This window comes from Accipiter gentilis, chromosome 9, assembly GCF_929443795.1.
Source record: "Accipiter gentilis chromosome 9, bAccGen1.1, whole genome shotgun sequence".
NCBI classification, from domain to species: domain Eukaryota; kingdom Metazoa; phylum Chordata; class Aves; order Accipitriformes; family Accipitridae; genus Astur; species Astur gentilis.
The window spans coordinates 20,170,847-20,194,406 of record NC_064888.1 but is presented as its reverse complement, the minus strand read 5'-3'; the positions used below and the strand labels follow the sequence as shown (position 1 = coordinate 20,194,406).

The window sequence follows — 23,560 nt, the reverse complement described above, 5'->3', positions numbered from 1 at the left end:
AAATAATAAAATCTAGTGTTTGCTCCCCATGAGTTCAATCCCCACGCTCCTCCCTGGGGTGGCAGAGGGAGGAAGGAAAGGGTGTTTGCTCAGACAAACCTGGGAATTGGGGACGGATGGTCTTCTCCTTCATCAGGGCTTAGCTGATCTAATCCTGGTGTGGGATAGCACCTTTCCAATAAAGGAAGCAGAGAGCTATCTGTTGCAAAGTGACAGCTTCACTTTGTGCAACAGCTTTTATTTTCTGCATTCTGTTAAATAAGGATTAAAATTCCAAATTGGCTTTCTTCCATAGTCTGTAAAAAGGCTGTCTCACACTTAGTATGCTGTCAATGCAATCACTTTAACTCCCTCGAAAGATCTGAAAAATGATTAGGGCTAGGCAGAAATTCAGGTAAAAGCCCATCCCAACTTCTGGAAGTGATGCCTTCCCTTGGTCAAGACAAATCCTATCAGGTCCACCAGAAAGGCCATTTTCTTCCTGGGGCTATGCTCCCTCCTTGGCAAGGTCAACAAAACACTTCACATTCCCCACCCAATGAATAAAGAAAATGGACTCCTTTTACAGCAAAGAAAAGAAAGGAAGATGAATTGGCCCAAAGGACAAACATCAGATCACATGTGCTAATTCCCTTTCCCCTCTGCTTCATGAGGTATCCTCTAACACCCAGAGGCAACACAGGGAGGTGGCCTGGAGTCCCGCAGCTATAGTTTCTGAGGTTCTGATCTGATGGTTTTCTGTGTTACAACATCACTGTAAAAAATAGAAAAATAAACACTAGGAAATATGACACTTACAAACATCAGATGGGTTAGTGGTGGGGAGAAGCACCTGGCTGGGGCTGCTGGTTCCCACTATTTTACTTGGAGACCAAACAAATCAAACAGGAGGCCAGGTAACCCCTTTAATTCTATGGGTGCATATATTTCAGTATAAAAAACACACGCTATTTATGCCTCATATAGGAGTGTATGTGCAAGTTTTCATGAAAAATGTAACACTAAGTTTTTTGTCTGCCTCCTAAGGAACACGTGTTCTGCAGCACTGTGGATCCCAACTATGCTACTAGAAAGGGAAAAAAAAAAAAAAAAGAAAAAAAAAATCCCATTCATGTACCCTCTTCCTCCCAAATCTCTGCTCTTAATGCAATGCTTTTTTTGTCTTGTTAAATTAAATAAGCTGGCTTCAAACCTCCATGTTTGGCCAGGTAGTGGCTGGTTCTAAAACCAGTATCTCTGAAGAGCAAGCTTCTATTTAAGTTATATTCACTTAACCCCTTTTTTTAATCCCTACCTCCACCTTTAGTTTTAATTCAACATCCCATTTTGTTTTTTTTCTTTAAAAAAAAAAAGAAGTCTATTTTGGGATCCAGCAACCGAGCAACCAGCTTTCCATAGCGTTCTCGCTGTGCAGAAATTGAAGAAGAAACAGGCTGAAGTCAGTCTGCTGGGCAATGGGAAGAGAAGCGCCTCCTCTCTCTTGAACCCCAGTCTTCACACTGGCTCCTCTGGGGTCTCCTTGCCACCTCTCACCAACTGAAGTCGCAGCACAGCCTGAATGCAATGTTAAATTCCACCACGGCTTTGCGGAGCACAGTTCAGCCATCCACTGCTTAAGCCGCTTCCTTTTTTGCTCTCCCTCTCTCTTTCTCTCTCCTTCACTTTTGCTTTCCCCCTCACTTCATTTCTGAAAGATGTTCCAGCTGCTGCCATTTTCTTAGCCCTGGGGGAGGGGGCATGTTGGATAATCTGTCATTTATTTAGCATTATTCCTGGTTTTTATTATTTTATACAAACAACATGTCTTTTTTTTTTTTTTTTTTTTTTTAAGATTTAAAAACACCTTCGTACAGCAGAAACAGACACGATGGATCCATGGAAAACAACAGAATGGCAGCGCCCGGAGCATCAGATGCATGCAGGGTTTCGTGCATTTGGCTGCTGCCTGTTTGTAATTTGTTTGGTTTTTGTTTTTTTTTTTTAACGTCAAAACAGACATGACCGTTGCTGTCACTCAGGCACTCCAGAGCTGCTTGCTAAGAAGATATTGCCCTCCAGCTGAGTATCTCCACAAGTTGCTGCAGTCAGGAAAAGGTGGTGTCCACCCAGAAAGGAGAGGGGGAGAACAGGATGGAAGATGGAAGAAATAAAGCCAAACATTAGCTGTACACAATTAATAAAACACGCTTTTTACAGGCTAGTTATTTGGTGCAGGCAGAAACCCTTCCTAATGCAACACAGACTGGGACTCATGAGAAGAGCCCGAAAGACAAGAGGCACACACTTTCCTTTCCAGGTGGCTGAGTGTGCAAATGAAAATTAACTACTTTCTAAAATGAATTACTTGCTTGATTGGAGCAGACCTGGGCCCACTATCTAACAGTAGTGTCCCAGAAGCTGAAGAAATTTCCCAAGGGGTGATTGAAGGCTCTGGTCCTAAAGAACAGTTTTTCTGCCTCACTTCCCATTGGCTTTTGCCTTGAACTGAAGGATCTTTTTTTTTTTTAATTTTTCTTTAAGTCTTAAGTAATTTTGTCTCTGAATGTTCTTTATATTTAAACAAATGTATGAGCTTTTTTGCAGTTTTGCAAAGTTGTAGTCCTAGCGACTGCTTTTAGCAAAGGCTCCTCCTGGCTAATCATCTTGTGTCAAATTACTGGATTTATTTTGATCAGTTTTATGTTTGGGTTTTTTTCATGTTTGTTTAGCACTGTCCTGCCACAGAAGTGTAGCCAAAATCTTCTTTCTACCATTTCTTAGTTTGCAAATCTTTGTTGCAAACCCTCTTACTAGTCTTCTCCCTTCTCAGTTTCCACTCTCTCCTTACATGGAAGTCCTCTGATTAACCTCAAACTTCCTTTACAGCTGCAGTTTCCTTTTAAGACAACTTACCCAAAACTGAACTCTGCCTTCCAGGTGAGAACAAACCACCGATTTCTATTGAAGCACTCTTATTCACCTCATCTCTCCTTCATCTTTGCCCTTCACTGCACACGGGCCAACGCTGCTCCGAAATGATTCAGTGTGTTCAGATGGGGGCTGCCCACTTGTAATTGCACATGATCACACCTCCTCCAGAACCCAGAAATGCATGCAAATACTTCAATTTAGTTTTTTAGGCTTTTTATAATATTGTTTTAACCAACATTTTGTGGTTTGGAAATGGCTTCTGCTCTGTAGTTTTCAGAAACCCTCCAGCACATACTTTTGGAGGAGGTGCAACATTTTAGCAACCAAGCCAAGGAAACATACCTCTTCTGTAGCGGCTAACACTCTCCATTCCTAAGCTTTCTCAGAACTCCGAGGCACAGCCAGTGAGCCATACCAATCTTTAATTTAGTAATTTCTTCTGCATCTTTTTTTGACTAAATCCAGGACAGAAGTGTCCCTCAACATCTCTGTGATGAAAGCTGATGCAAGTAAATTATTTTTTGTTTCCCTGCAAAGGGTTTATACTTCTCACTAACTTACTCCCTGGAAAATCAGCTGATTGTCCAGCTCTCTCAAAAGCTTCCTTGCTTCTGGTGCCCCCAACTGGCTTTTGCTTTTCAAATTCCATCTGTGACCTCTGCAGTTTGTTTGTGATAGACAGTTCACATTCCTTTCCATTGCCTTCAGTAGGGTTGAATCCCTCACAACACATAAGAAAAAAACCTGCTTTTGGCTTAGTCCCAAGTAGTACTCAAGACTAGGACTCAAGTAGTAACTATACTTGAGTGGTTCACCCTCAAATGACCTCATTAAAAAAAGTTTGTCTCCCAGATGTAGATGTTTTTTGTGTTTGCTCTTAAGTAGAAAATCTTTAGTAAAAAGGTCCTAAGATTAGGAAACTTAGATCTTTAAAATGGATGTGACATATAGTTCAGCATAAAACAAAAGGAGGCAGAAAGACTTTGTACATCTAACTAAAAGAAACCGGTAAGGCAGTAAACAAGAATGCCTATGCTGCAGAAGTAAATGGATCTACTGTCCTTCAGGAGCAAGCAACAATCATTTCTTCAGGTCAAATTTTATAATCAAAGTTTCCTCTAATGCTGAATTGTGGCAAGCTAATTGGAGCTTATTTTAAATCCTCTGATATTATTATTTGTTTAGGTTTTTTTTTTTTTGTCCTGAGTTTTCTCAACATTGTACACTGAATAGCTTCTGTTAATCAGAAAATCAGTAGTAAAATTTATATGAATAAATCTTTACCCTTATGGCATAGAAATTGTTCTGTATAGATTTTACAATATCCTCTCTAGAATACAACATTCTCATCAAAAAATTCTCTGAAATCACCCCCAGCATGTAAAGGCAGGTCCATGACAGCTTGGAAACAGCAAACCTGTGCGCAGCATGAGATACTCTTCCTCTCCGCTCTGGATTAGCACTCTGTCCGAGCACAGAGCTGAGTACCTGGGAGGAAGCACTACTGCTACAGGGGTAGCGATGCTCAGGAACAAGCATCTGACACATGACTCCAGTTCGTCACGAGTGGCAGCTAATCCTACTGACTCCGGATGACAGGGCTTAGAGAAAGGACCACCAACTGATCAGCAGAAGTTTTCAGCCTACAGCCAGCTAAAAATGGTTCTCTCACAGCCAGCTAAACAGCCTTGAACAGTGAATTCCCACATACAGCAGCCTTAGCTGTGTGCATGATATACTCCTTCCTTGATAGTCCATACCCGTATTTGTTCCTCACTGGAGAGGTGCTGCAGGAGCTCCAGAGCAGTGGTAGTGGACATTAAGCCATTTGCCATCTCGGCGGTGCCAGACACGGGTCTCTTCAGACTGCGTGGTGCGGGGCCGACCTTGGCCATCGATGTACTGTGTCAGGCGGATGTACGCGATGCAGGCAGCATCTTCACCAATGACATGGACATGGGGGTTCAGGATGGTGGTGTGTATTGGCTTGCTGTTCTTCGACAGTACTGGCAGAACATGCAAAACCATCAGCTTCATTTTACTACTGAGGAACAGCTCCCCACATCCTCCAACCTCTTTTGTATTCTACTCACCTTCCACTGGATTCTGGGATACAATAATAATTGCTCCTGCTATTTTCCAGGCAGAATCCAAGCAATTCTTTCCCCTATCACCTGTTCTTCTCCTTAGGAACTGCACACTTATTATTGCCTAGAATCCCCTGGCCCCTTTGCTCCCACTTCTTCTGCAAAGCGTACTCGCCACTTTTTTAACATCAGCGCTGCCATTTCTTCAGTTATAGGAAAAGATCCTTTAATTACAGAATATTGTTGCAAAGGAGTCAATAATCAGATCTTTAAGCTAGACCTGCATTAAATATGAACAAGCCTCAGAGAAGTGTAAAAATCACTCCAGAACAGGCTTTTGAGAGAGACAAAGTCTGCATACTTAGAGGACTAGGAATTGCCTATACTAAGGACCTTGACCTAACCCCCACAATAAAACAAATTGAACAGCCCAGGATTTAAATTTCAATGATCTCATCCTGTAAAGACATCCAGGAAGGGAGGCAAATCCACTAGTATAAATGATAGAATTTCTCCCAACTCTTTTTCCTGCCCCAGGCTGACAAGGTGACCCTTGTATCCACATAATGGCTTCACTAGGTGTTAGAGTTCTGAAATGTCCAGGGAAAACTCACAGCGAAGGCATGACTGATTTGTGCATGACTATGTCTGACCATTCAGTATGTCTACCCCAAACATACACGTTGTTTCCATCAAAACATGCTCATTTTTTCCATTTCCATATCAGTAAGAAATCCGGCACCTCAAACTTCTAAAGCTCCTGCAGTCCATGCTTACAAAATATTTGGGCCAGGCAAATTGTATGCCTACAGTGCAGGGATCTAGGAGTTAGAATTGAAATTGTTGCTGAAAAAAGCTTTTGAGAGAAAGCATACTGGCTCTCATGAATGTATCATAACCCATGCACAATCAAGTTCTTGCTGGTTCTGACAGCCAGTAAAAACAAGGGCAATTCTCTCCCCAAAATGTGGCATAAAGGAAGATCAGAGAGAAAGCTGTTGGTGTTACCAAATATACCCACTCACGGTTCTCAAAGTAAAACTTATGGAAATCCATTCCTTCAACCAGGTTCCCCAGTGCTTCAGGTTCAAATGAGGTCAAGCCAGGATCACAGATTTTTCTGCAAAGAAAAGCACCACAGGCTTACAGTCTGCATTTGAGCCCAAGGGCTATTTACACAATGAAGTGCTGGTACAACTTTTGACTCACACCCTGTGTCCACATATTTATTTCCCTACTCCAAAGAGTAAGTTCCTGGAGGACTCAGTCCTACCGCTACAACAGAAGAGCTGGCGCTAGTTGGCGCTAGTTGGCATTTCACATAAAATAAGCCTCTAGGTTTCTGGCTTTTCCTTTATTGTCGTTCTGCTCATCTCATTGTCCTTCCCCCTACTTTTCTTACAAAGCCAGGACATTTTTCTTTTGTTGCTCTTGTTGATGTTTGATACCTGACTTCTACTTGATGTTCATTTAGAGAGCTCTACCATATCCCTACGTCTAATTGATGGAGGCAAAAGAGCATAAAACTTTTTACCATGTCTGACTGCATGACAGCTCTTCACACCCAGGAGCCAGAACATCATTTGTACACAAACTGATAAACAACCTGTCAGAAGACATCCGGACTTACGTATAAGCCTCAAAGTCTCCATTGTTGATGGCTTCTATCAGCTGCTCTGTTATCTTAATGATCTCTTGCTTACGCACTGTGAACAAGAAGAAAGAGCAATTTAACTGTGCATAAGTCTTTGATGGGAATATGGGGCTAGTGAGTGCTTCCTACAAGCAATTTGCGGAGCACCGATAGTCTAGATCTCATAGGATGCTGCTCCCTGCATTCTGGAGATATGCAGTAATCACAGCCATCCACATGAGAGTAGGGGGGCAGTGGTATGAAAGGGGAATGGTGATCCCATAATGCAGGGAGAAAGGAAATAAAGATGTCATATTCAATTTTTTTCTTCTAGAAAGGTCTAAGGCACCAGAGGTGTCTCCTGAATGACAGCCTGAGGTGCTTCTGGGGAGTCTGACCAATGAATGTCAGTGAACCTGCCAATGTGAAGCACTTGTCTGGCAGCTTAAGGCGTGGAAAACCTTCACCACAGTAGTCGTATACAAACAGCCACCACACAGATCTAGCCAATTGGAAAAAGTCTCCCAACAACTTGTCTATCACGATCACCAATACCTCAGCTATTATGAATGCTGCAAACAAGCAACTGGGACATGTAGTGATGACTTCCACAAGCTAGAAAGACAACCACAGCAGGATGGATGGGTTGGATGAACAGGTCCTAGCTATATACCAGTGTGCACTCTGTTCCTCAGGCAGTTAGATTCTGCCAATCCCTACGGTACAATTCTTTTCAACACTCTGACAGAACTGCCATTAACCCAACCCAGCAGCCTGGACTTCAAGATGAATGAAGACAGGGGCTAGCTGTCTACAGTTATTTATCTGGCCAGCACCTCTGTACTCTCTTCTCTTGGTTTCCCACAACCAATTGCTCAGGCCCCACCCCCCCAAGATGTTCCATCACTCATGCTGACCTCGAGTTCTTAACACTCACAAAGTTTGGCTCAGCTCTGTTAAATAACACAATTCTAGTTCTATGACTATATGCGCACCATATATATGCCTGAGCCTATATGCACACTCTAACATCTCTTCAACCTTCCCCACAGTTTCCCTGTAGGTAGAATATCCTACATGTTATACAAGCATTTAGGAGGTACTCTAGCATTATCTTAAATGTTACCAAATAATTTATAATTCCTACCACCAGAAGTGGAATTTACTGCCCTTAGGCAACTAAAATGTTGGTGTCTGAAATGGAACCAGTCACCTGACTGTTCCTCCTTTAGGTCCTTTAGGCCCTGAAAGAAATAGGCACTTCTGGAAGTCTCACCTGAGGCACCTCTGATGCCTATCATTAGGCAAACAGCGTTTAAATCCAACCTACTGTCTTTAGATGTCCAAGTCAGGGAAGCTGAATTTTACTCTAAATGCCAGCAGATGCTAGTCTGAACTGTCCTCCCCTCTAGACTTTCCTCCACATGTGCATCTCATCCCACCATCGATAAGTGCAGCTGAAGAACAAAAAGATGATAATCTGGCTGGCTATGAAAGATGTCTGTACCCACTCTGGAAATCAATTAAGAGAATTACACTACCCAGTCAGCCACAGAAACATCTCAGATAGGGAACAACTGGCTCATAATAGTAAGGGAGCTGGTTTTGCCACTCAGGCTGTATACATTTCCACACATCAAAAGATGTATACAGGGAATGGATCAAAACAACACAGTGGGCTGTCTATTGTAAAAAAACATCCTTACAAGCAAGCCATCTGGAATTCCTTCCGCATGAAGCAGGGCTACTTGCTGGACCTCCTTCCCATGCAGAGCACACACCAACGTGTGCAATGTCCAGAAGATGGAGTCCATGGGAAAGGCTCCATTTGGGATGAGCGAGGAACTCTCCAGCCCACAGCCACCATGCGCTTGACTCATCTCAAGGAGATCTACACCCCCTTCCCAAGCGCCACTATGCAGCAGCATCGACCCTGTCCTCCAACACAAGTCCATTCCATCAGACTGTGCTTGTCTTCTTGCTTTTACTACATGTCCCGAGCTACAACCAGCACACAGGAGTTGATCCATTTTTTCCAAAGGGCAGAGAGCCTCGGGATGTCACGGGGGAAGGCGTTTGTGCCTGCCGCTCCTGACGAATCCACAGGGCCTCCTAACTTACACTGCGGAGAGTCACAAAAGGGAGGCAAGCACGCACCAGCACGGATATAAAAGTGTGACTCACGGCTCTTCTACCGTCTTTTCTGAGTAACTGACGGGGCAGCCCCGCTACAGCAGCCCGCCGGCGCTGCCGCAGCGGCATCGCTGAGACTGCAGGCGGGCACAGCGCGGGCGCGGCGGCAGCCCTGTTAGCGGAGTTCCGTTTGAACCCCGCGGCACAGTTCGCAGCCAGGCTATCCTCTCCGGGGGCGGGAGGGCGCCGGCCGCCGGCGGGCCGGGCTTGGAGCGCCCCCGCCTACCCCCGGCCCCGGCCCGCGGCACCGCGGCGCCCCCCGGCGGCGGCCGCTGCCTGCAGCCGGCGCCGCCCAGCGGCGAGAGCAGCCCCGGGGTGCGGCGGGCGGGAGCCAGCGGCCCCGCCGCGCCCGCGGCTGGCTGCCGGCGGCCGTGCCTCCCGCCGGTAGGAACTGGCGTCAGCGGTTAGCTCAGAGGGGCGCTCCGTCCCTTCTCGGGCGGCCGGGGGGTGAGGGGCACAGAAGTGGAGAGAAGAAGGGGGGGAGCTTCACATCTACGGTATCTAGTATTAGTTGTGCTACTCCACTACTGCTACCCAGCTGCTAACTTACACGGTGCACGGTTAAGTACAAAGGGAACTACTGGAGTTAGCAAAGGCTCCGACCGAGCACGCTCTAACTCCAATGTCTGCCCTGGGCTGTCCCAGGCAAGAAGCTTCTCTTCACAAGACTGTGTAGCTGCAAAACAAATGTAAGCATTAAAAAAACCAAACAAAAACCAGAAAGCAAAATAAAAACCAACAAAGAAGTACAAACACACACAGCCCCAAGCCCGGTTGGCACACAGAGACATCCACATCCCAGCAACCTCTACCCGCTCTCCTGCCTCTGTCACACATCACCTGGGCTGGACACTGCTCAGAGAGGACCACACCGGCACCGGTGCAGAAGACCCCTCAGAGCACAGTATGAATCGCACTAATGTTCCTGGAGGTAGTTTGAGGGTGACCTAAAACACTGGTCGGAGTAGTGACAGAGCAGCACGAGGGCAAGTACGAGATGCAAGCGAAAGGGAAAGGAAGTAGGGCATCCAAATCACTGCAAATCTCAACTTGGAAGGGAGTGGGGTGGGAGAATGCTGTCCCACCTGGCAGAGAAGTGATTTGGCACTCCTCAGCGTACCAAGCAGGGCCTTGCTATGAGCAAGAGGAAGGAGTTAATAAGAAAGCAGTGAGGGGACAGTTCACAGCAAAAAGGACTTCAGGAGAGATCATTTCCCTTCCGTTCTGGCTGGGCAAAACACCTTTCCCATTGCACCTCACGAACCAGCAGTTTGACATCCTTCAACCTAATTCAAAAATAAGTAACAAGAGAGGCTCCAACTGCTGCATCGTATGAGATACTGGTGCTGTTTGCAGGAAAACAGGGAAGGAAGACAGGAGGAGACAGAGGAGGACATGCCTGTTCCTTCCTTCCCAGACTGACCTGGACAGAATCAAATACTCCAGATGTTCCCATCTCGCATCCTCAGATCCCTCCATTATAGCTTTAAATAGTCAGGCAGCTAGTGCGGTATGCCTGTGTAGGGGGAAAGGCTGGGAATTCCACCTAGATTTTCTCCAACCTACTACCTTTTTCTATATTAATTTTCAGAGTTTTTCAGCCACAGGCTCCTCTGCAGAGGCAGCCAATTCAGGAGAGATCAGGCAGACGGTACCAGACTAATCATGGTACCAGCTAACTGAGCTAGTGAGACAGACATGCAAGGTAAAGCTCACAACAGAGAAATGCCCCTCAGAGCCAACATTATCCAAGGATTTTCACTCAGAGCACCTGACAATGGATTCAGGAACACTGTGGGATCTTCCAGCAGCCACAGCCTCCCTTCCAAAGCATCCTTGAAGCAATCTGTAAAAACTGTTTTTTGTTCCTTTCATACTTCCCGAGCACCATCCGTGTCTGGGGTGCTCAGAAGTTCTTGACAAGCGAGACTGAATTCAGCCTTGCACATCCCCTCCATAAGCAGACCTGCACCACTGACCCCATTTCCCACAAGGAAAACTAAGAGATGCAGTGACTTGCCCGAGGAAACCCCAAAAGGCAGTGTCTCTGCATAGAACTCCATGTCTCGCCCAGATGAAAGCAAGGGAATGAAATAGCTAGGATGAGGTTCTGGGTTTTTTTTTTCCAAAAAGGGAAGGAAAGGTTTGGAAATTTTCAGTGTGCAAAGGAGGGTATTTTGCAGGAAGGGAGATGATTTCTTTTTATTCTGGAGTACTGGAAATGCAAAATCAATGTTCTGGAAGGAAGTTGAGGAAAGGAAAAATCTTGGGGAAGGAGAAATGGGAAAGGAAGAGGGAGGGGTGGGAAAAAGATGCTGTAAAGCACTGCACCCCTGGACTTACTGGCTGAGAAACAGAGAGAAAGCTGGGACTGCATGGACTCAGTCTGTGTTTTGCTCTCACTGTGCCTCCGTCCTTCAAGCACTGAGCTGCCGTCCCCGGTGGAGAGAGGGGGAGCTAGCATGGCAGGGAATTAAAACACAAACACAAACAAAACACGCAAGTTCAGTAAATAAAAAAAGAGAAAGGAAATAGGAGAACATTAAAGAAACCACAATGCTGGGCACAAAACATGCAGGAGTATCCTCCAGGGCAAAGCCAAGTAGACAGCTCTACAACATGGACCTGCTGTGCAATTTGGAAAGACACGGGGCAGGGTGGTGCTGCCTTTAGCCCCACCACAGTGGAAACAACATAAGCCCGAGGCAACTGTCAATGATAGATCAAGACAATGTCTCTTACATGACAGCAGAACGGATCTGAGTAACCTGTTGTCTATTGAAAAAAAGAAGTTGGCAGAGGAATTGCACAAGCATTGCCCTTTTCCTAGAGTCATGGCTATGCAGAATGCTGAGAACTCCAACACCCCCAAACCTTCTGGTCCATTTAGTTTTGCTTGAGTGCTTCCTTAGCTTAAAACATGGAGTGGCAGGAGTTGAAAAGGAACACTTAAAACTGAAGCACTAAAATTACCAGAGCTGGCCATAGCACAAACCATTAATGTGCAAGCTCCTTCCCTCCCAACCACCATTCAAATGCTTCCTTCAATTAAAATCGTGACAAAATTTTCTAACCTCTGCCAAAAAAACCCCCTACCAACCCTCAGTTTTGACCTGCAGCTATGTAGCCCTATACAATTCTTCATAGATTTAGCCCTGGCCAGCTGCCCTCCTTCACCCCCCCCCACCCCCATTTCCGTTCCAGTCCTAGCCTTACTCTCCTCACAGCATTCGTGTTCCTGACTTACAGGACCCATTGCCTCAACTGGCTCAAGCCTCGGACCCCTCCTGAACAACAGCTGCCAAAGGAGACAAGGTTCTGGACAGATATCCAGCGGAGATTAGATAAATCAATTTCATTACCACACTACCAAAACCGTCCAGTTCCCTCAAAGCTAGGTTCTTAAACCAGGAATTACTCTTTGGCAAAAAGGTGGGAGCTAGAATACTGTCCTGTAATGAGGTCAGGTCTTATCTGAAACAATCTGTATTGCAGAGCCTATTTGCTCCCTGTGACTCCTCAGAAGAGGACCCAGCAGCTTGTGATAAGCCATGGGAAAAGCATCAGGAAGTAGCCCACCTGACAGAGGTGACATTTGCTGCTACACCACAGGGTCAGCATTGATTTTTTTCCCCTGGATACGTAACTAAGATTGACTACGGAGAGAATGAGAGTGCCTCTGCCTCAAAATGCAAACTAGTAACACATTTGCCTCAGAATGCAAACTGCATTCATCCATCCCAAACCTGCTCATTCAGGAAAATGTCTGCTTGTCCTTCTCTAGGGAGGTCAGGAAAAGGACAACTGCTCAAACAATATGAGCAGATATGGGACTTGGAGCTCCTTCACCTAAAGAGTTTTACAAGCACAGAATATTTATGATATGGTCACTGAAAGGTGCCAAATCTCTTCTCAGCCTCTCCCTCTACTGATAGCTCAGTCAAGGACATAAAAAATAATTTCCATTCAGAGATGACAGGCTGAGAATGATCTTCATCTTAGAAACAAAAAATAGACCCAAAGAGAAAAAAATAAAGAGGGAAGTGTGTGCATGTCACTAAAGAGATTCCCAGAAAGGGGTAAGAAGGGTGACTGAGCAGTAACAGAGAGGTTTCAACTCCCTGTAACCTACAGGGAAGCACAAAAACACAACTGGACTCCAAACCTCAAAGGCCTGGTAGGGATTTTCCACACCTAGAAATGGACTGGAGATGAACAGATTATGAATTTTGCAAGAAAAGAATTCCAACTCTGAGGCAAAACCAAATTAGCCAAGGGCAACAGTGTTTTTATACCACAGAGGCCAAGTCAGCTGGTTCCCTAATGCATGGTCTCACTGTGACGGGAATCACAGTGTCATGGCAAATTTATGAACTGAGTCAGGTACAGAAATCTGGGAAGGTAGTTCAAGGCAATGATCGAATCTCCAGGATCCCCTGCCTGCACTGAACTGTATTTGAAATCACAGGCAAAACACCTACCTTTCAGATCCTCATCTTCGGTCGTGGTGTTACAGCTCTCTGTGGAACCCTGCACGGCAGAACAGAGCATTACCAGGCATCAGCAGTCGGGAACACGAGTAAATAGTTTGATTCGTTTGTGAAGAAAGATGGGGAAAAGTGCAAAAACATTGGCAGGTATGGCAAGGGAGAGGAGGATATAAGGAAGATTTGGATGGAAGCAGGACAAATATTAAGCAAAACTTAACAGCATCTCTGCTCAGCTTTTATGTGCTCAAGCTGTTCAAGCCGTCCACCCAGAACTTTTACAAGGACAGAAGTTACCAAATTCTGTCAAATGTGATCAAATGGGAGTTGCTTCTGTTTGGAAGAAGAATAGCTGCGAGAAGCTAAAGAAGGGCTCCTAGGCTCAGAGGAACAGGTCTCCACTTCCAGAAGGAAAAAAAAGTGCGTAAGTGCCTGTATGTTTCTTCTCTTCCACCCCACATATGAAAGAGAGTGGTGATTACACACCGCAGTAGGAAAGAGATGATAATATTTGAACAGTTGTCCCTACTCAGCCTCTTCCAGAGATCCACAGCCATACAACACAACCCTCGCAGTCTACTGCCAGCAGTATTCAGGAGCATGCTACAAACCAGACATTGGAAAGGTAGAAACCGAAGTAAGACACATGAAGACAAGAACGACGAGAGAAGCAGAAGTTTCTCTGGCAACACTCCCATCCCTTACCTTTATGCCATCTGTAGCGTTATGGACAACAGTTGTTTGAGGCTCCTAGGAAAGGATGGAAGAATCATTAAACTCCAGTTCCAAAGCATTCTCTCATTTCTTTTCACTCCCCAGCAAGTGGAGAAAAGGTGACTGACATAAAAAAAAAAAAAAATCAAACCACAAACTCCAAACAGCACACGTGTGCTTGAGTGCGCACGCACACACTTCCTGCACAAAAGGTTTCCTGAAGAGAGAAGCTGTGCTAACAGTTACAGTCACAAGGAGACAAAGCCCCCAGCTTCACTGCATTTGCCCCTAATTCCCAATTTGCCTCCAGTGAACCAGGTTGGCACAAACACCAGATGGCAACCAAGCAGCCAGTCTGCACCCTCTGCAGCCGTTCATGAAGTAATGATCCCTCAGCAGCATCCTCACTGGAAAACATTTCAGAAGAGGGAGAGGACAATACTGGGCTGGGGCCTTTGTCTCCCAGTTTTTTGGGAAGTTTGCTGGGTATTTTAGACTAAAAAAAGGGACATTCATAATTTCCATAATAGAAAGGTGATAAGCCAGACCACCTCAATGCCTCTCAGAGAGGAATTCTAAGGGAACTGGGCTGTGAAAAAAGGCACGTTTTTCTTAAAGTCTCTAAAATAAGATCCAATAATAACAATAATAATTAATAATTTAGAAAGGCTCCCTTAGTATCAAAACTATCATGAACAAAGCCAGTGAAGGGAAAACAGAAAATTATGAAGTGTCCCAAGAACGCTTTGTCCTACAACAAACAACAAAAACATGAAGTCCCACCCTTCCACCCATCAAAAATTGCCAAATCCAACTCTCCAGAGACACACAACAAAGAGCAGCTACCAGGTCTATGGGTGCTAACTAGCTCCTGCACTCATCCTTTCATTACTGGGACAAGACTTCAGGATCCTGCACCATCTCCTCCCAATGCTGTCACTCTTGGAGGGCGGTTCAGTGAGGGCACCAGGGACCATGATCATGCAGCGAGGTACACTCACCCATCTGCCTCTGTCACCCATTGCACTGCTGCCTGATCTTCCAAGCATACTGAGGCAGACCACACCGAGCTGTGCCATTAAACTAGGCACAGGGCATCCTATAAAGCCTGCTGCACACAGCCCAAACAGAAAATGCCAGCCCAGCAAGTCAGCGAGCTGCAGAGAATCAACTGCCCAACTAAGCAGGCCAAATGGGCCATCAAGGGATTCCTCTAAAAGCCCTTTGCCTGCCCTTTCTTCTGTGCTGTCCTGAAGTCCATCCTCCATTTCCTGAGCACTGGAGAGTGGATGGAGCTTGCCACTCTCTTCTTCCAAACCAGCCTCTCCAAAGCCAGCAGGAACAGTTGAACTAGACACACAGAACTATACAGGGATGGCACATGGGGAAGACCAGGCAAGCTGCAATCCCCACATCCAACCACAGCTCTGCTCAGCACCCCCACCCCAAAGCCTGTGAGGCTGTGATCAGGCCCCACAGCAGCACAGGGACATCGACAGAATAAAGCCAAAACACAAGCTGAAACAGAGCAGCACAAGCAACACTCAGGATGGGGGGGAAGGAGAGAAGGGGAGAGGACAGAATCAAAATTAAACCAAACAGGAAAAAAAATAGCGGTTGGGGAAGATACCATGGACGTCTGCACTGGGGGTGTTTCTTTTGCAGTGCTTACTATACTGGTTTTGTTGTTGCTCTGTGGCTGAGACAGAAAAACATGGTTTTAGTTCCTCTGCTGCGCAGCAGAGGCAAGCAAGAAAACAACAGTATTGCTTCAACCCCAACCATCTCCGCAGACCCTCCCCTCCCCACAAGCTTGATCACCAAAAAGAGGGAGGAAGAAGTGCTGCCCGGCTCGCTGGACGTCATCCTTCCCTCAGAGGCAACAGATGTTGTAAGGGATGTACCAAAACCCAAACACGCATGGACTACTAGAGCTATAAGGAAGGAAAACAGAAGGGAAAAAGGCAGCAACCCAAAGGGATGGGGAGAATCCTGCAATGAGCACCAACAAAAGTATTTGGTGAAGAAGAATGAGAGATGGCAGCAGTCCCGAGAAGAAGAGACTACAGAAGTGAGAGACACGCAATAGTCATGGTGCAGTCTCAAACAGGGGACAAATGGGAGTCGTGTCTGAGGAGTCCCAAAGTGTGCAGGAACAGTCTTAGATACGTGATGATGCTGAGAGTTTCAGGGAATCTACTGATGCAACATGAAAGTGTGGTCAGCCCTAGAAAAGGTAGAGAAAAAGTGAGGTATGGTGTGTTGTGTCCCTGCTGTGACCTGAACAAAGAGACTTCAGGACCAAAACATGGAAAGGGATGGGGGTGGGACACAAGGAAAAGGCCATGTAGTTCCCCAAGTAGCCAGTCCTCTGGATGGTGCCCAATAGTTTTTCATCCTTCCCCTCTTCAGTCTCTCTTGTAGCTGTGGTAGAAGAATAACATCTCCATTTCCTGCATTCACACAGCACAACAGTGAGGCAGTCACCAGCTTGCTGCAAAGAAATGTCCCATTGGGTCATGTACGTTGGTTATGTCAGGAATGAGCAGTCTATGTTTGTACGAAGCCAAACCTGTGTCCACTAGTATATAGTGCCTAGCCCACAAGTCCAGTCAGTTGTTGGAGAATTAGGCCCATAGTTACACTGCCATGTAACCCTCACACCAGGTACATAGCTCTCTTGCTGCCAGGCACCATCAACAATGTCAAAATCAGCACTGCAGGAGCCTCACTCAAACTCCTTCGTTTACAGATCAGGGGTACTAGATGGGAGCTCACAGCAGTGTGACTTCATTGCAGCTGCTCTCCATCCCACCATTCTTGGGGAGTGCAAACTCATACTGCAAAACATCAGGCCCTCATCACCCTGTAACCACTACAAAGAATGCAACAATCAAATGCTGAGCTGGAAAACAGCTGCCAAAGGTTTAATTATGTCAACCAGAGACAGATCCTATGAGGTTGAGACATCACACACACCTACTAATACTTCAGTTTTAATTCACAAGCAGCATGCCTTGGCTTAGCTATCCCTTTTGGAGAAGGAGAGAAGAGAAACAGAGGAAGATGGGGCAGGCGGAGAAGGGAGGAAGTACAAGAGACAGGCAGGAATGAATTCTTTAGAAATCCATGGGAGAAAAAAGAACATATGACGCACACTCATCCCCAAAGCTAAGAAAGGAGAAACACTTTACAGATTACTGTTTACTGTCTCTTCCTATACATCCCCGCATTGTCCTAAGACTTTGGCCTTCCAAGAGCTTTGCTTCCTGCATGTATTTCCAGCCTGATGGCAGAAGAGATGACAGGCCACTGTCCATGTAAGAGAGGAGCAGATCAACCTGAAAAAATGAATCCCAAGCTATTTTGTAGCATAAGCACAATCAATCTTCTCTCAATGCCTGGGTCCACCCCTCCACACAGCACTGAGGTTCCCATGCTTCTTCAGAAACAGTAATCCTAATGCAGAGATCTATCTTCCAAACCTCTTCAGTGAGAAGAGCACAGCCCATTTTTCTTAGTCCACTGGCATAAGAAGATAAAGTTAGCATGAAAGAAGCTATATAAAAATAACTCTGATTTTCTGAAGGCTTTATAACTGAGGCCAAATGGGAAAAAACCCCAAACCATCCAGGAAGCCACTGTTCTGAAAAAAAGTTGACAGCACCCTGTTAGGTGTTGGATGTCACCTTACAAAGTGCAAACCCACACACACCCAAATCACACAGCCTACCCTCCAGGCTGCACTGAACACCCAGTTCATACTCTTACCCATCATGCTCTTATCCAGCCAGTGGGCTGAAGAAGACCAAGTATCATGTTTGCTAGTACAGAATCACATAGCGTTTTACTCCAGGACAGAGTCCCAAGGAAGTAAGAGGCAGAAGACTTAGCCTAAGTGTTTTGCACAGGTCTTTCTCAGATGGAGGTAACTGACATACGGAGCTTCCTGCACACACTTGTGTCTTCTGCCCCCTAACCAACTGGCCTTCCCTGGAAAAGACTGGCCTGCCCTTCCCAGAGCCCTAGGCAGCGCAGCCAGCTCTTACCCCTCCCCCTCCTACTGCCAGCCAACATCACAGTCACTGGGCAGGCTACAACCCTTAGTAATTCACAGCGATACAGCTCAAGTTGAAAGAGGCCAATTCACCTAAAAAGGTGATAGACCCTTCTTAAAAATCTATTAACATGATTAGTTTTGGCACAGCAGTTGGCAGCGCTTCCTGAGCTAGACAAGGGACAGACAGACAGACAGGCACAAACAACATAGAGGGTGCAAGAGAAAGAAAACAGACCAGTGATCATATCGCTAGGGTCACAGATTTCTAGCCAGCTAAAAGAAAATAAGTACCAACACATGGGCCATCTCTGGTTATTTAGCCACCTTCACTGCTTCCATGTTTTCTGAGGCTGACACAGTGTTTACATATCCCAGCTGCTTTAAAACAACACGCAGAGGGAATTAAAGTATTGCTGGCCGTGGGCAGAGAAGGGCAAGAAAGGCCCAACGAACTTCTGCCCTGGAATTTTGTAAAGGCAGGGCTGGTGAAAAGTCAGTCCCTCACATCAGATTTTCCAAGCAGTACTTTGGGATTACTTTTTTGTGTTTATATAGTTTTAAGCTGTCATTGAAGGAGGAAGAGGAGAAATATCTTCCAGACAGTAATGTAGAAACAAATTATTCTGCTTTCTCAGTACTATAACATTCCTGTTCCTACCTGCAATAGGGGAGAAATATTTTCTGTTCTTTTTCTGTATAAAGGAGATAATGCAATAACTAATTTTTGTACTTTAGTTTCTGTTCATATGTCAGTGTCAGAGACAAAGGCATCATCTAATGGGCTGTGTATGCCTCCTTACAATATGGCACTGGCCAATTTTCTCTTTGCTCCCTTGAGAGTGGACTTGATTAGTTTTCTGACAAATTCTATGGAAGTCAAACATCTGGATGGATGAAAAAAGGAAATGAACAGGACAGGGGAGGCAGTTACTAGGTATTTGGTCGTGCTGGGATACATAAACAAGATCAGGACAAAAGGAAGTTTTGGATTATAAAGGCTTTGACAAACCTTTTCAGTAAGTATGGTAAAAAAAGAAGTGACTGGCAGCTCTGAGCTGCCTAGTGGTGCTGTGCCCACACATTTCATCTGAACAGTGGAGCCCCATCAGTCTCTGCCACATTTGGAGCGACTCCCAGTTTGTTCTACACTGCAGGGCTCCCACCAATGATGATGGCACCAACACCAGGCAAAGCACCTGCTCCTCTTTTTGGCATCTCTGCAACAGAATGACAAAGCCCCATGTCCAGGCAAGGCATGCACCTGCTCTGCCGAGCCCAGGAGAACCACTGCCTTTTTTCATTTCACACTCAGAGCAGGGAAGGTCAAACTGCATTGCCAGCAGTTGATTTTCTGCACAAAGTGGGAATGGTATGACTGGCCAGGGGCCAGACGATCACAGGGCCCTTTTAGTGAGGACATGGACCTTTCAGTGCACAATGATCCCCACCACCACCACCCTGCCCCTGCACAGACATGCTATGTAGGGTGATGAGCACAAGCCGAGCGTGCATGGCATGAGAATGGCAGACGCACGAATCGCAGGCAGCTTACGGGAGGTGCTCACCATCAAATGCACACTGGAGCTCGACTTCCTTTTCTGGACACACCATTGAGAGAGGGAAAGAGAAGGGAAGAGAGGAGATGAGAAGAAAAGCACAGAAACTATTCACACATTAGTGTGCCAGCAAGGGTCCCCCTGCCAATAATGCTCTCCTTGGGACAGGTATAAGCAGCAGCAGCAGAAATGCACAGACACATGAGAAGGTGCAGAGAGAAGTCACCATTAAAGAACATGACTACACACCAGTGGAAAGGGCAGGGTTGAAGACCCCCATCCACTCAAACATCAAGGTCAGAACAGTGCCCCACACGCTGATATGAGAGGAGAAGAGAGGAATATATATGCACAAGATGGGGGACGCAAGGGGGTGCCTCTGTGTGCTCTCCCACCTCCAAACACTGTGCAGCTTCCCCAGCCACACTGAAGAGGTAGGCAGAACCCCCCATGTGTTCCCATTTGGAGGAAACAGAGGTGTGTTTGCAACTAGAATCAGAGAGTAGGGAGGAGGAGCATCCCCAAGGGCTAAAGAGGGGATTTCTGTGCATAGCATGGGGAGGAAAAAGGCTCCCTCACACAGAAACTGGGGCTGATTGGAGAGGCAAGGTGCACCCATGCTCAGACATAGAGGAAAGGCAAGAAAGACAAAGAGGCACTCAAAAGCCAGAGCACCTTGCACTCTCAGATACTTGGAAAAGAAGAAACAGGGAGCAATGCTCAAACACTACCCAACCTTCTTGGACTCTACTCTCATTCAAAGGCATCTGCAGTCATCTTCAAAGACACCTTCACACCAAACTGCACTCTCCAGTAAACCAAGTTCAACATGCATTTCTCTGCTTTTTCACTACACTCTTAGTGTCATCCTGTCCAAGCTGAGCCCGGCAGGTCTTTCAGCATTACAATGCTACCTCTTCACTCTGCTGTCTCCACATACATTTTCCATCCACCCTTCTCCTTTGGTACTATCTAGGCTATTTCTCTGCTGCTTACTACAGAGTCTAGCTCACAGAGTAGTGTAGGACAGCACATCCCAGCCAAAAACCACAATGGCTTGGGCTCAGCTGCATAGCTGTGGACTCCCACGTGCTACCAGGGCCCACCTCTGGAGTAGCCCTTGAACTCAGTACAGGCCATGGAGCTGTACCTCCCCATTTCATACACTTACTGAGCCTTCACAGCTTTCACCTTGAATATTGCCTTCATCCCTGCTATCCTCACATCAGAGCTCAAGCACACATGCAGACTGGCATGTCTTTGAGAGCAGAAGTGCCCATGCTCACCTCATACCCAGAATTACATTCCTAATGACACCATACAGTCCAGGATCACGCAGCCACTGCACAGACTCAAACTAGCAAACCTTCTGCCTCATCCGATTTTTAATTCCAGTACGGACAGACTCCAAACACTGATCTGTTCAGTATCTGGCTCATGAATCTTCCACTTTGTTGGGGCACAACATAAGGCTTGCCATTACCTCATTTACAAACTTGTGATTCCTCTCATCTTTTAGGACAATTTACCTTCTCCACAGGCTTTTCCTCAAGCTAGAGCTAAAATAGGATGTACTACCAGAGCACAAATACAATGCTTACACCACCACAACCCAGAGGAATCATTGTACCCAGTCACAACAGGGAATTTTTAACTGGGAGAAGTGCATATTCACACCAGCTGAGAAACTGCTCCAAAACTTCAGGTTTTATTTTTAATGTATCTTATAAGTTGCAGCAGACAAAGGGTATAGGCATACTGCAGGGAAACTTATCTCTAAGGAAGACAGTCTCATTTGAAGTTCATACAGATTTCCAATGAGTTACAGAAACAAGAAAAGGGGCAGAAAATATTAAGAGACAAGCAAAAGGTTCAATATGAAAGGAGAGTCAATCAAGCTGTGAAAAAAACAATCACCCTCCTATATTAGAGGCACAAGTAACACTGACACAGGAGGAAACAGAACCCTCTGCAGATCAGAATTTAATTAGAGTACAATCTAAATTTAAAACAGCGTTCGTCTATTAATATGGCATGATGTATTATAGAAATCCCCAAAAGCACATTATTACTGGCTACTATAATAACAGGGGTAAAAAAAGCTAGCTAGGCAGTATTGAAAGGGTAGGGAGTAAGGTCTGTGTTAAGACCAGAGCATGAAAGTACTACAACTCAAGACAGGTTGGATAATGCCAACACGAGGCACCAGCAGTAAGTGCTAAAGCATCAAAACTTATTAAGTCAAAACATACACAAGGAAATAACTAAAACCACATCAGTCTTCCAATCCCCTCTGTAACTGCTACTTCAGAGCCATCTATGTTACCTTCCCAAGATGACTAGCTGAGTGAGCAAACCTTTTTGTTCTTCTGGTAATGTGACTGCGATTTAGCAGAGTAAATAAGGTAACAGAAGTTTAGTTACAGAGTTCTCTTTCCCTTCCACAACACAGCTACATCTCTAAGTATTTCTAGGCAGTGCAGAGACATCCCAGGGAATGGAAAAAATTGTTAAAGGCAGACAGCCTATGGTAAAGTACCTTACTGATCACTTTAAGGATTTCCCTACATTTGAGTGACAAAACATTCTCCCAAAGCAGTACGAACAACATTTTCCTCTCAAACCCAGGGATGAATGTTTGTTAAAGTTCTATTTCTGTATTTGTACGAAATTCGGGTGTTCATCTCAAAAGAGGAGCAGATTCTCTACAATGAAACTTAAGGAAAACTCTTGCTTTAGGTAACAACAAACAAAGTCAGCAGGTGACAGAAGACAACCTGAAGAATCGCTGTCCCTTCAGCAGAGCAGTAATACTAGAAATGGCAAGTGTAAATCATTCTGAGCATATATAGAAAATACAAGACATACTGGAAGATGCTATAGGAAGTGGAGTGATTCCAGGCAAGGTCCCATTCACAGTTCTGGACACTTAATATGGGTATCTTTTCATGACAGCTTTTTGTATCTCTATCTTCTATGTGCAGTCCTCCCCCGGTTTGATACTGACAGTATATTTACGTTAAAACATCATGCTTGCTGCAATTCATATTCCTGTAGAGAGTATAGTCATTTCAGGACTTAAGGTAGGAAAAAAAATGCTGAACTCAAATCAGTGAGACGCAGCCTGAAATAGCAGATTTGACGTCCTATTTCTACTTTAGCCCTTTTGTGTGATGCTGAGCAGATCATTTAATCTTTGTCAATCCATCTTCTCTCTTGCCCTTTGTCAGCTTACAATTTAAATAGACAAGCTAAGAGGCAGGGATTTTCTGCTTAGGCATCGCTACAGTGCTAAGCACACTGGACCCTTGATCTCAGTTGGAGTTTCTAGGCATTACAACAATGCAGTAAACAAAGTGAATGCATCAAAGGTGGGTAGAATGTGTTACTGGATGTCAAGCACTTAAACCAGATCTGAAGTGCTCCCCAAGCGTCTTGCACAAAACACTTCAGCATAAAACTGTGCTGTTCGGGTGAACTTGGGTTCTCCTCATTTAACTTCACCACAACAATCTTTAAACAGTATGGCTTTAGGATCATAAAAAGTCCAGATACAGAAGTAGGAGCATTAACTCCTGTTGGTCACTGCATGGATGTTACTTGACCCCTGCAAGGGGGGATTTCCAGTACCTTGCTGATTTTCAGTCCCTTGCAGGTTTTCCAAGGATTCCCTGTTGGTTCACCTTGCTACTGTGCCTTCTCTACCTAAGGCACATTTTCACAAACTGCTTTATCAGCAGCCATGCCAGCTTACAGAGTACCCTGCCTTCCCCACATATTCTTTACTGGGCAAAGAGCAGGGAAAGCTGGTACCCACCAGGCATCAAATGTGCACTTACTGCAATATTCCCTACAAACAGCAGAACAAATGGTAACTGGTGCCTCTTTGCAGTTATGTAAGATGAAGGGCAGGTTTTACA

The 23,560-nt window shown here is 45.4% G+C and overlaps 1 protein-coding gene across 12 annotated transcripts in view; it reads right to left on the bottom strand.

The window, feature by feature from the left end:
- Positions 1-1,023: 1,023 nt before the first annotated feature.
- The window catches only part of CAMK2G (calcium/calmodulin dependent protein kinase II gamma), a 120,070-nt gene continuing 97,533 nt past the window's right edge, over positions 1,024-23,560 (bottom strand). Inside the window, exons 14-22 of one of the 12 annotated variants that reach the window (XM_049809500.1) lie at positions 19,650-19,682; positions 14,016-14,060; positions 13,305-13,353; positions 11,167-11,280; positions 9,374-9,499; positions 6,628-6,703; positions 6,023-6,117; positions 4,671-4,916; positions 1,024-2,078 (exon numbers count right to left, since the gene is read on the bottom strand). In XM_049809500.1, the coding sequence (XP_049665457.1) occupies positions 4,684-4,916; positions 6,023-6,117; positions 6,628-6,703; positions 9,374-9,499; positions 11,167-11,280; positions 13,305-13,353; positions 14,016-14,060; positions 19,650-19,682 (771 nt within the window). In that variant the 3' untranslated portion in view covers positions 1,024-2,078; positions 4,671-4,683. Of the gene's footprint in view, positions 2,079-4,670; positions 6,118-6,627; positions 6,704-9,373; positions 9,500-11,166; positions 11,281-13,304; positions 13,354-14,015; positions 14,061-15,654; positions 15,724-19,649; positions 19,683-23,560 lie in introns of those variants that run through there. The other 11 variants (XM_049809499.1, XM_049809501.1, XM_049809504.1 and 8 more) reach the window with 11 other exon arrangements.